The 12,847-nt window shown below is 47.2% G+C and overlaps 1 protein-coding gene across 4 annotated transcripts in view; it reads left to right on the forward strand.

The window, feature by feature from the left end:
- PDE10A (phosphodiesterase 10A) overlaps positions 1 to 12,847 on the forward strand; it is a 619,526-nt gene that overhangs the window by 566,871 nt on the left and 39,808 nt on the right. For all 4 annotated transcript variants that reach the window (XM_089668592.1, XM_089668593.1, XM_089668595.1 and 1 more), the window contains one exon: positions 12,487 to 12,598. In XM_089668592.1, the coding sequence (XP_089524718.1) occupies positions 12,487 to 12,598 (112 nt within the window). The remainder of the gene's footprint in view (positions 1 to 12,486; positions 12,599 to 12,847) is intronic.

Consider the following 12,847-nt stretch of genomic DNA (forward strand, 5'->3'; position numbering starts at 1 on the left):
TTGGAATCCATTATATAATTAACCACAAATTGAATGCACATCTTCTAATAAAGGTGGTGGTTTAAGAGTGAAAATTCTGTCAGGAAGAAACGTCCCCATATTAAAGATATGGAATGTAGACGTAAATACCTATTCTAAAAAGCACACACATATATATATATATATATATATAATTTATTTTATTTTTTTTTAAGGAAAACCCAAGAAGAAATGAAAAAGTGTGTATATATTATTATTATACTACAGTATTTATAAAGCGCCAATAGTTCGCTCAGCGCTGTTCATTTCAAAGGGGGACAGAACATATGACAGAACAACAACAATACAATGCAAAACCTTACATCGAGGGCCCTGCTCTTTCGAGCTTACAATCTAGGAGGGAGGGGATGGTGGCACAGGAGGAGATAGCTGTGGGGGATGGGGTGGTAGGAAGAGTGGAGGAGGTTGGCAAGTTAGCAGGGGGTGGGGTAGGCTTCCCTGAAGAGGTGGGTTTTCAGGGTGCGCCTAAAGGAGAGGAGAGTAGGTGATAATCTGATGGGTTGGGGCAGGGAGTTCCAGAGGATGGGTGACACCCTGGAGAAGTCCTGGAGGCAGGCATGGGAGGAGGAGACCAGGGAATTAGAGAGAAGGAGGTCTTATGAGGAGCGGAGTGTGTGTGCTGGGTGGTACTTGGATATTAGGTCAGTGATGTAGTTCGGGGCAGTATGGTGGACGGCTTTGTACGTCAGTGGTAGGATTTTGAATTTGATCCGTAGCGCAATCCGAAGCCAGTGGAGGGATTGGCAGAGGGGGGTGGTGCAAATGGAGCGGTTGGAAAGGTGAATGAGTCTGGCAGCTGTATTCAGGATCGACTGAAGCGGGGATAGCCAGCAGCGAGGCAGGCCAGTAAGGAGGGAGTTGCAGTAATCGAGTCGTGATATGATGAGGGAGTGGATGAGCTGTTTAGTGGTTTCTGGGGTTAGGAACGTGCGTATTTTTGCGATGTTGCGGAGGTGGAGTCTGCATGAGCTTGTTAAAGATTGGACTTGGGGCTGGAAGGATAGGTTGGAGTCCAAAATGACACCAAGTACTGTGGCCTGCGGGGCGGGTTTGATGGTGGCGTTGTTGGATGTGATGGAGAAGTCAATGGGGGGGGGGGGGGTATCCGGGCTGGGGGGAAGACAAGAAACTCTGTTTTGGAGAGGTTCAGCTTAAGGAAGTGGAGCAACATCCAGTCTGATATGTCGCTGAGTAGGTGTGTGATTCGGACAGAGACTGAGGTGATGAGGTGGGGGGTTGAGAGATAGATTTGTGTGTCGTCGGCATAGAGGTGGTAGTTGAAGCCGTGAGAGTGTATGAATTGGTCAAGGGAGGAGGTGTAGATGGAGAAGAGAAGGGGCCCGAGGACGGAGCCTTAAGGGACCCCAACAGAGAGGGGGAGTGAGGGTTAGGTGGTAGCATTATAGGTAACGCTGAAAGAGCTTGTGACAGGTAGGATGAGAGCCAGGAGAGAGCAGAATCTCTGAGGCCAAGGGAGTGTAGTTTTTTGAGGAGGAGGGGGTGGTCGACTGTGTCGAAGGCCGCAGAGAGGTCAAGGAGTAGGAGCACTGAATAGTGGCCATTAGCTTTGGCGGTTTGCAGGTCGTTGGAGAGTTTGAGTAAGGCAGTTTTGGTGGAGTGTAGGGGACGGAAGCCGGACTGTAGGGGATCGAGGAGGTTGTTGTCGTTGAGGTGAGAGCTTAGGCGGGTGTAGACTAGGCGCTGAAGGAGTTTGGATGTAAATGGGAGCAGGGAGATGGGTCTGAGGTTGTTCGGGTCATTGGGGTCCAGGGAGGGCTTTTTAAGTATGGGGGTGATGTGTGCATGTTTCAGAGGGGAGGGGAAAGCGCCGGAGGAGAGGGAGAGATTAAAGATGTGGGTGAAGGAGCGTAGGATGGAGAGGGAGGGAGGTCGTAGGAGTTGTGAGGGGATAGGGTCGAGGGGGCAGGTGGTGAGGTGGGCATCAGAGAGGATCTTGGAGACTTCCTCGATGGTAGTAAGGTCAAAGGTGCGGAGTGTTGGGGGGTTTCAGTATGAGGAATGTAGGGTGGGGTGGAAGTGGAGGTCAGAGCAGTGGTGGGGCTGTGGAAGAGGGGTGATGAGGGGGTAGCTGAGTGAGGGGGAACGGGGTTGGAGGGAGTTTGAGCAGCGACGAAGTCCCTGCGGGTTATGTCAAGGGAGAGGGGGGATGAGGGGGTAGCTGTGTGAGAGGGGACGGGTTGAGAGGGCGTGTGAGTTGCGGCGATGTCCTTGCGAATTGTGTCAATCTTGTTTTTGAAGTGATTGGCAATCTCAAGGGCGGTGAGTGAGGTGTTGGGTGGAGGTGGGGGTGGCAAGAGTAGAGAGTTGAAGGTGGAGAAGAGTCGGCGAGGATTGGAGGAGAGGGCCTTGATGAGGGTCAGGAAGTAGACTTGTTTGGCTGCGTGGAGGAAGGAGGTGTAGGTATGGAAAGCAGATTTGTAGTGGGTGAAGGCTTGTTGGGATTTGGTTTTGGGCCATAGTCGCTCCAGGGCACGACTGTGTCGTTTGAGGGTTTTGGTGTGATCAGTCTGCCAGGGCTGGAGCGGTCAGGGTCTGATGTTGCGTGTGGATAAAGGCACTAGTGAGTCAAGGGCTGTTGACAGTGCGTTGTTGTAGGCAGTCATAGCCAAGTCGGGGCAGGACAGGGGGAGGATGCTGTCATGGAGTTGATCAGCTGCAGAGTGGAGGGGGGCAGGGTTAAGGTTGCGGAGGTTACGGCTGGTAGTAGTGTGACATTTGGAGGGGTAGGCGTTGGAGGATGAGGAGATAGAGAAGGTAATCAGGTTGTGGTCAGAGAGAGGGAAGGGGGTGTTAGTGAGGTTGTGGGGAGCGCAGCGGATGCAGAAGACAAGATCAAGGATATTACCGTCGGAGTGGGTGGTGGATTGTATGCACTGTGCAAGTGCAAAGGAGGAGGTTAAGTGGAGGAGATGGGATGTGGCCGGGTTGTCGAGGTTGACAGGGATGTTGAAATCCCCAAGGATGATGGTGGGTAACTCAGAGGAGAGGAAGAAGGGTAGCCAGGAGGAAAAGTCATCCAGGAAGTGGGATATGGATCCAGGAGGCCGGTATATCACAGCAATTTTCAGGGGGGTTGGGGAGAATAGTTAGACGCAGTGGACCTCAGAGGAGGAGAAGGATAGAGAGGGGGGGGTTTGGGAGGACTCGGAAGGTGCTCTGCGGTGACAGGAGCAGACCAACCCCACCACCTTTACGACCGTTGGGCCTGGTTGACTGGGTCCAGGTGAGACCTCTGTAGGAGAGTGCAGCAGGGGGGGGTAGAGTCAGTGGCCTGGATCCAGGTTTCCGTAATCGCTAGGAGGTTGAGGGAGCGGGAAACAAAGAGGTCGTGGATGGCGGTAAGCTTGTTGCACACCGATCAGGCGTTCAGGAGTGCACATGAAAACGGGGGAGATTTTAGGGAGCAGGGGGACAGATACTAAGTTGCGGGGGTTGCGGCAGGACGTGGAGGCGGGAGGGTGTGGTGTGGGTGAGGGAGGTGGTGGAGGGTCAGGATTCAGGGAGATGTCCCCCGTGGTTAGGAGGAGGAGAAGGGTGAGAAAGGTGGCATGGGAGTGGGATGTGCAGGAGCATGAGAAACTACTAGTGGAGGTGTTCGGGTCAGTGGGAGAGTGGAGTAATAGGAGGAGGTGGTGGATGCCGTAGAGGGGTGAAGGAAGCAGAGAGGACACAATATACAATTGTTTGGGAGGAGCAGAGGGATATAGTGAATGGATTTTGGGAACGGAGGAGAGGAAAATGAGGAGGAGGAGTGGAAGAGGCATTTTGGGGAGCTGCCCGGGAGGGCGGATAGGAGTGGTGGGAGGCTTGGTTGTCGATAGTCCAGCGGGCAGAGGCGTATCTCGTCGATATGTCTTCTGGTGGCTGGAGTTTAGGGGAGAAGGGGGAGGGGATCAGGTGTGGATGGACGGTTTCCAGGGGTGCTTGAGTGGTGAAAGTCTGGGGTGCAGAGGGGTCTCTCGGTGTGGTGGCTTTCAACAAGGGTTCAAGTCTTTAGGTCAAGTTGAGCCGGGGGTTGGTATGAGTGGAGGTGCTGAAGGCCCAGCGTCTGGAGGTGGAGTGGGCTAGGTGTTTGTAGGCACAGTAGGGCCTGGCGTCAGTGGGTGTTGTGGGCCAGTGCATGTGGATGCTGTGGGCCAGCAACTGAGGGTGCTAAGGGGCCTGGCGTCAGTGGGTGCAGGAGGCTGCATGGCAGGCTCGCCTCTGCCGGATTGGACGGGGCTTGGGGCTGTGCGGTGGCAGGGGCACAGCTGTGTGATACACAGTGAGGAGCAGGGAAGCAGATCTGGTAGTGGTCAGCAGTCCTGGTGTTTGGGTCAGCAGGAGGTGATGACAGCAGTAGTAGGGAGATGATAGCAATGAGGGGGAGATGTACAAGTTTTGGGGTGGAGCAGAGGGGTAAAGAAATGAGATTTGGGAACAGAGGATAGTAATATGGAAAGGAGAAGAGGGGACATATTATAAAGGTACGCAGAGTCGGACTCAGGCATGTAAGAGATGTTTCCCAGGGTGTGTGCTTGCAGTCTGTCCAGCGTGCAGTAGAGTTTCTTGCTGTTGTTGTGTCTTCCTGCTGCTTAAGTTATCCTGCTTTAGTTTGAGTGCTGCTGTGTTTAACTGCTTAGCACTCCATCAACGCAGCACTCACTCAATGCAGCACCCCCATCAGAGACTGTGCCCCCCATCATATATATATCTAAATACACACGTATATACACACATATATATATACAAAAGCCACAAAATAAAAAAAACAAAATTATTTTAAAGAAATAAATACAGATCAAATCAGAATTTAACCCTATAGGGGTTAATGTAAGCAAACGATGGATCCATTGAACCTCCTGTTGTCTAAGTTGCAATTCCCTGTTACCTCCATGTCTATTTCTACGAATTCCATCAATGACCATAAATCAAGAAAGTTGAGAAACCGTATGACCCTTTTCTGCAAAATGTCTTGGTAGCGGTAACTTAGTGAGTTTATCTCTAATAGAGTATTTATGTCTAGCTATTCTATTCTTTACCTTTTGGGTGGTCTCGCCAATATATAACAAGCCACATGAACATTTTATCATGAACCACAAATGATGACTGACAGGTATTGTGTTCCTTGATGGATTTATTGTAACCTAAATGAGGATGAGAGATTTTCCCTTTTATTGTTACATTGTATACAACTGAGACACGGATAAGAGCCAAAGTTACGAGGACCCAAAAAGGTTAAAGGAAAAAAAAGGTGGATTATATTCACCTGATCTTACTAACCTATCATGTAATGTCCTTTCCCTGCGATAAGAAGGTAATGGAGGGAAATTAAATTCTGGTATAGAGGGATAATTAGTACTCAAAATTGACCAATGTTTTTTAATTATATTTACATCATCAATGAATCTGATTTATTGATGATGTATCTGATTGATGAATCTGATTTATTGATGATGTCTTTGCAGTATGGATGGGTGACTTAGAATCCTTATCCTTGTTTACTACTTATTTGAATTGTTTAATACCAGGACTTAAGTTTATTATTGTCAATGAGCATGGAAATTTCTTTTTTGGATACTCTTTTGAGAACATGTAATGAGCATACTGTTAGTGATTTATACATTAAGCCTACAATCAAAACCAGTTGTTATTTTCTAGTTTTCTTCCCCCTGGGGTTTTCAAATCTATACCCCGTAGCCAATTAACCCGTGTTTCTAGGATTGTCCGTGACCCACAGGGTTAGGGAGATTAGACTCAATGAGATGGAAGACCGGCTCTGTTTACTAGGGTTATCCCACTGATCTAGTTAAAAAAGAAACGGATACTTTGTCTCGACAGAAAAACAGATGGTTTAATTCCTGCAGACTGCCTTTCATCTCTCAGTTTCATCCTTACTCAAATCGGGTTTTAAATATAATTACCGTATTTTCCGGCGTATAAGACGACTTTTCAACCCCTGAAAATCTTCTGAAAAGTCGGGGGTCGTCTTATACGCCGGTGCGAGCCGGTGTCAGGGCGGCACTTTTTCGAGGGGCGGCGCGGCACCGCCCCCCCTCCTCCTCCAACGGACATTAAGTACAGGGGTGGACAGAGGGGCTGCTGTACCTTACCTGGCTCCGGTCCCACGACGATCCAGTCCAGGAAGCGCGGCTGCTCCTTCTTTCAGTTCGGCCGCTCGATGGTCACGCGGCCGCTCGGCTCCGCCTCCTCACCGTTGATTGGGCGCCAGCACTGGAAAGGCACACAGGCGACCAATCACCGGCGAGGAGGTGGAGCCAAGCGGCCCCGCGAAAATCGAGCGGCCGCACTGGAAGAAGGAGCAGCCGCTCCTCTCCCCCTCTGACACCAACGATGAGGCACTGTTCCTCCTCCACACTGACACCAACGATGAGGCACTGTTCCTCCTCCACACTGACACCAACGATGAGGCACTGTTCCTCCTCCACTGACACCAACGATGAGGCATTGTTCCTCCCCCACTGACACCAACGATGGGGCACTGTTCTCCCCACTGATACCAATGATGGGGCACTATTCCTCCTCCCCACTGACACCAATGATGGGGCACTATTCCTCCCCCACTGACACCAACGATGGGGCACTATTCCCCCCCCCACTGATACCAATGATGGGGCACTATTCTCCCCACTGATACCAACGATGGGGCACTATTCTCCCCACTGATACCAACGATGGGGCACTATTCTCCCCACTGACACCAACGATGGGGCACTATTCCTCCCCCACTGACACCAACGATGGGGCACTATTCCTCCCCCACTGACACCAACGATGGGGCACTATTCCTCCCCCACTGACACCAACGATGGGGCACTATTCCTCCCCCACTGACACCAACGATGGGGCACTATTCCTCCCCCACTGACACCAACGATGGGGCACTATTCCTCCCCCACTGACACCAACGATGGGGCACTATTCCTCCCCCACTGACACCAACGATGGGGCACTATTCCTCCCCCACTGACACCAACGATGGGGCACTATTCCTCCCCCACTGACACCAACGATGGGGCACTATTCCTCCCCCACTGACACCAACGATGGGGCACTATTCCTCCCCCACTGACACCAACGATGGGGCACTATTCCTCCCCCACTGACACCAACGATGGGGCACTATTCCTCCCCCACTGACACCAACGATGGGGCACTATTCCTCCCCCACTGACACCAACGATGGGGCACTATTCCTCCCCCACTGACACCAACGATGGGGCACTATTCCTCCCCCACTGACACCAACGATGGGGCACTATTCCTCCCCCACTGACACCAACGATGGGGCACTATTCCCCCCCCCACTGATACCAATGATGGGGCACTATTCCTCCCCCACTGACACCAATGATGGGGCACTGTTCTCCCCACTGATACCAATGATGGGGCACTATTCCTCCCCCACTGACACCAATGATGGGGCACTATTCCTCCCCCACTGACACCAATGATGGGGCACTATTCCTTCCACTGACACCAATGATGGGGCGCAATTCCTCCCACTGACACCAATGATGGGGCGCAATTCCTCCCACTGATACCAATGATGGGGCGCTATTCCTCCCACTGACACCAATGATGGGGCGCAATTCCTGCCACTGATACCAATGATGGGGCGCTATTCCTCCCACTGACACCAATGATGGGGCGCTATTCCTCCCACTGACACCAATGATGGGGCGCTATTCCTCCCACTGATACCAATGATGGGGCGCTATTCCTCCCCCTGATACCAATGATGGGGCGCTATTCCTCCCCCTGATACCAATGATGGGGCGCTATTCCTCCCACTGATACCAATGATGGGCCGCTATTCCTCTCACTGACACCAATGATGGAGCACTATTCCTCCCACTGACACCAATGATGGGACACTATTCCTCCCACTGACACCACCAATGATGGGGCACTATTCCTCCCACTGACTAATGATGGGGCACTATTCCTCCCACTGACTAATGATGGGGCACTATTCCTCACACACTGACACTAATGATGGGGCACCATCATTGGTGTCAGTGGGAGGAATAGTGTCCCATCATTGGTATCAGTGGGAGGAATAGTGCCCCATCATTGGTGTCAGTGGGAGGAGTAGTGCCTCATCATTGGTGTCAGTGGGAGGAATAGCACCCCATCATTGGAATACCATACTGAAATACCATACCATATTGAAATCAAATCTGATGTTTTTTCATTTTTATTTGGTGTGCGTTGGAAGAGGGGTAGTCTTATAAGGCGAGTATAGCTCAAACCCTATATTTTAACAGGAAAAGTAGGGGGTCGTCTTATACGCCGGAAAATACGGTAAAAAAACTTTGGTCAATTTTGAGTACTAATTATCCCTCTATACCAGAATTTAATCTCCCTCCGTTACCTTCTTATTGCCAGGGAAGGACATTACATGATAGGTTTGTAAGATCAGATCAATATAATCCACCTTTATTTCCTTTAACCTTTTTGGAACCTCGTAACTTTGGCTCTTATCAGTGTCTCAGTTGTATACAATGTAACAATATGATAAAGGGAAAATCTTTCTCTCATCCTCATTTAGGTTACGATATATCAATCAAGGAACACTATACCTGACAGTCATCATTTGTGGTTTATATGATAAAATGTCAATGTGGTTTGTTATATATTGGCAAGACCACCCAAAAGGTAAAGGATAGAATAGCTAGACATAAATACTTTCTTAGAGATAAACTCACTAAGTTACCGCTAGCGAGACATTTTGTGGAAAAGGGTCATACAGTTTCTCAACTCAGATTTATGGTCATTGCTGGAATTCCTAGAAATAGACGTGGAGCTAATAGGGAATTACAGCGGGAGGTTCAGTGGATCCATCGTTTTGATACATTAACCCCTAAAGGGTTAAATTCGGATTTTGATCTGTATTTATTTAAAATAATTCTTTTGTGGTTTTTTTATCTTTTGGCTTTTGTATATACGTGTGTGTGTGTGTGTGTGTGTGTGTGTGTGTGTACATATGTACTTTTTTAATTTTTTCTTGGTTTTCCCTTAATATATATATACCCTGTATGTGCTTTTTAAAATAGGTATTTGTCTACATTCCACATCTTGGGAATATGGGGGCGTTTCTTAACAGAATTTTCACTCTTAAACCACCACCTTTATTAGAAGATGTTCATCTGCTGTGCATTCAATTTGTGGTTAATTATATAATTGATTCCAATTATGTATGTATATATTGATCTAAGTAGCATTTTGTATTTCAATATGTGTTGTGAGCTGAAGAAGGGCACTAACATAATAGCCCGAAACTGTTTGTTGAACACTATGATGTATGGCTTTGTCCATTTTTTTGGATCACCCTTTTGCATGGTGATTTTTCAACAATAAAAGTCTTTATGTGCAGCAGTCCAATGTTCTTTTTTCTATATATGGCCTTTGGGAGGGCCTGATTGCTATGCACTGTGATTGATCATCGTTGTCCACTCTACCCATATTACTGCCAGATATAGATATATATATATATATATATATATGGGCAGGGTTGCCTTTGTGACCCCTCAAGCTCCGCCCATGTAGCTAGATTGTAAGCTCGAAAGAGCAGGGCCCTCAAACCCCTCGTGTGTTGTATTGTTTCTGTCTTGTCTCATGTTCTTTCCCCCTTGCTATTGTACAGCGCTGAGCAAACCCTTTGGCGCTACATAAATACTGTATAATAATAGTAGAATTGTGAGCAAGAATGTTACAATGTAAAACGTTTATCAGCATTTGTAGTCTGCAGTCCCAGCACTTAGCTCATGCCCAGGTAGGTTATGCTAGGCTGAAGTGGTACAGTACAGTAGACGGGCAGAGAAAGGGCACTGCATAGAGGGTGGTGCAGTCCTTGGCATAGACTGGTAGCTGCCTTGTACATCACAGACCTGTCCGCCCCCTCCCATCCCTGGCTCACCTGCACCCAGAGATTTCTCTTCTCTCCTGGCACCGCTTGGGCATTCAGCAGGCACCGGCGGTCTAGACCGTGTGGCGGTAGATGAGAGAGGAGACAATGTAACACTGAATGGCAGAGGGACTTTCAGAGCTGCTGAGGAAATTCCTCCTTTACTCACATAAAGGGGCTGAGGAGAGATACTGGATGGAGGGATGAAAGGAGAGGTACTAGATGGACTCCAGCGACACAAAACTTAATATGACAAGAAGGCTGCACAGGTCCCTTGGAGAATGGACTGGGTTGCCATTGTACCCCCTGTGACCCCTCAAGCTCCGCCCATGCTAGTGCTGCTAGACAGAAGTGCTGACCTTAGCCACAATGCCACCCTTATGCCCTTATGAAAGAGAAAAAGGTTAATTTGTGTAGCCAACAAATAGCTTGCTATGGGGGAACTCGTGGGGGGAAGGAACTAGGAACGCCAGCAAGGGACCCGAGAAGAGAAAGACCGGGGCTGCTCTGTGCAAAAACAGTCACCTGAAAGTGGCGGCATACCCTCTATCCTGTGATATACGCCAAGTACTTTCAAATGACAATCATCAAGTCATCGGATGTACGGAGAACTTTCATACAAACACTTGTACGAAAATCTACTGGTGTATTGCCAGCTTTAAGAACAAGGCCATGGAGTTGGTATAAGGGGTCCAGCATTTAGCAATAGATTTGTAGGGAGAACAGTATGTTGATTTAGTTGCTGGTATTGACAATTATGTCTATGGATACAGAATGATGAAATAATTGATGGCAAGCACAACTTGTGTAATGATCATGATCCTGTGGCCGGGAATTCCAGTGATTTGAAGAGAAGACATCTGAGGAGGATAGAGTGAGCCCCGATTCACATATATGCAAATTGGATGCATTTTGAACCACATCTGATTTGCAGGACATGAACCTAAAGGCTTTTCTATGGAGCCAGTTCATGTATGTGTTTTCACTCCAGTTCAGATGCAATTTTCAGTATCATACACTTTAACAATTTGCATGGGATTCACACCTGAGCTGCTGAACGTAGTCGCACCAGATGGGGCTTGAGATTCTGCTGCAAACTGGCCCCACACATATGTGAACCAAGGCTCAGAGATGAAACTTTGATGAGATACCACAGAAAAGGCCAAAATTGCTGGTCGCCAGTACAGCTAATTTTGTGAGCAGCTTTAGCACTAGTCATGCTGCCAGTACCTCCTAGGATGCTGACCATATGGGCGGTGTCTTTTGGGTTTTTTTTTATTGTGAATGCATGTCCAAAATAAAGCTATAAAGGAAACAGGCCAACCAGCTGCAAAACTATTAAACTGGTAAAGCAAAACACTTTTCCCTATAATGTGATTTAAACATTATGTAAAGACATTAATAACCTCGGGTACAAGGTGTAGGGTGCTTCCTGCCACAAATGAAGATCTTTAAAGTCCTATTAAACCTAATTTTGGGAGTAAAACTGTAAAAGAGGTGAAACTTCAGCGCCTAATGCTTCTTGGTGTTTAAGATGCCCGCAATACCCAGTGGTTTCATTTACTGCCATCTGTGTCACTATAGAAGTGAAAAGTATATGATGAAAAGTGACTAAGGTGAACCTCTGTTCACTTTGAATAACCAAACAAAATTTTGCCAGTATGTTTGGTTGCTTAAAGTGAACATTTAATTTTATTTACTAAAATCAGCATTTACATGTAAATTAAGCACCTTACTCAGTGTGTGCAGCAACCATAAAGTCCACATAACAGGTGTGGCGGGGTGTCATAGGTGTCACTGGTTTCATTTCAGAGCTGCTATGCCCAGGTTTTCACTTGATTTCCAATCCATGTTTGAAAATGACTGACTGAAGCAAGGACATTTTGTGTTCCTTCTAAACTGACACATTTGATCATAAAATCCAACTGTGCATGAAAACGATTACCATTGTTTACTGCAAAACTACTCACTGAAACATTTTCAGATAAAAATAAAATACAGAAACCTCTCTATCCCTGCTTAGTACTTCACAATATTTGTCTGTCTGCATATTTGGTTATTTCATTAAGTTGATTATTAAGAAATTAGCACAAAACTGGTATACTCCTTTTGTTCATTGCATACAGACCTGTATGTGCATTTATTCATTGTTTTTCTTTTCAGTTGCTCTATGTTTTGTGTGTTGTGAGATATATTAAAGATGAGTGAAATATAGAGGCTGCCATTGCTGACCTTTACTTCTGAAGATGCTCGTTGGCTGGTTGTCATGTTAGTTGTTTTGCCTCAACGCTTTTAGTCACGGCCCAGACCAAGTAAGAATGAAGAATTATGAATTTTTGTAACTTTATTTGCCACATACTTGTTTCTGGAACGTGATGTGTGATGCAATTAAACCACGACACAGCCATGCAACTAGCTTTTTCAGAAGAAGGTCAGCAGTAGTAGCTTACATATTTCACTCTAGCAGATGTACCTAAATTTAATAAATATTCCTTCTTATTTACATTTTTCTTCAGAGATCGCATGATTGGGTTAATGATGACTGCATGTGATCTTTGCTCTGTAACAAAGTTATGGCCTGTGACCAGACTCATTGCTGATGACATATATGCTGAATTCTGGGCAGAGGTATGTTTTATGAATTTTATTTTACATATAGAAAACAACTCTCTCCTGCTCTTGTTTGTCTCAAGTTAACAGTAGACAATGGGGTGAAATTTAATAACGCAATGAGCAACTGCAAACTGCCACAACTATTAAGATAACAGTATAAGCTGTAATCAGCAGGGCCCTCTCCATTTCTCTTGTGTTGTATTGTAACAGTACTGTCTCCCTCCATTTTGTAACACACTGCACAAACCATTAGTACTATATAAA

Source organism: Staurois parvus, unplaced genomic scaffold, assembly GCF_062004578.1.
Source record: "Staurois parvus isolate SC_StPar_1 unplaced genomic scaffold, SC_StPar_1.0 ptg000059l, whole genome shotgun sequence".
NCBI classification, from domain to species: domain Eukaryota; kingdom Metazoa; phylum Chordata; class Amphibia; order Anura; family Ranidae; genus Staurois; species Staurois parvus.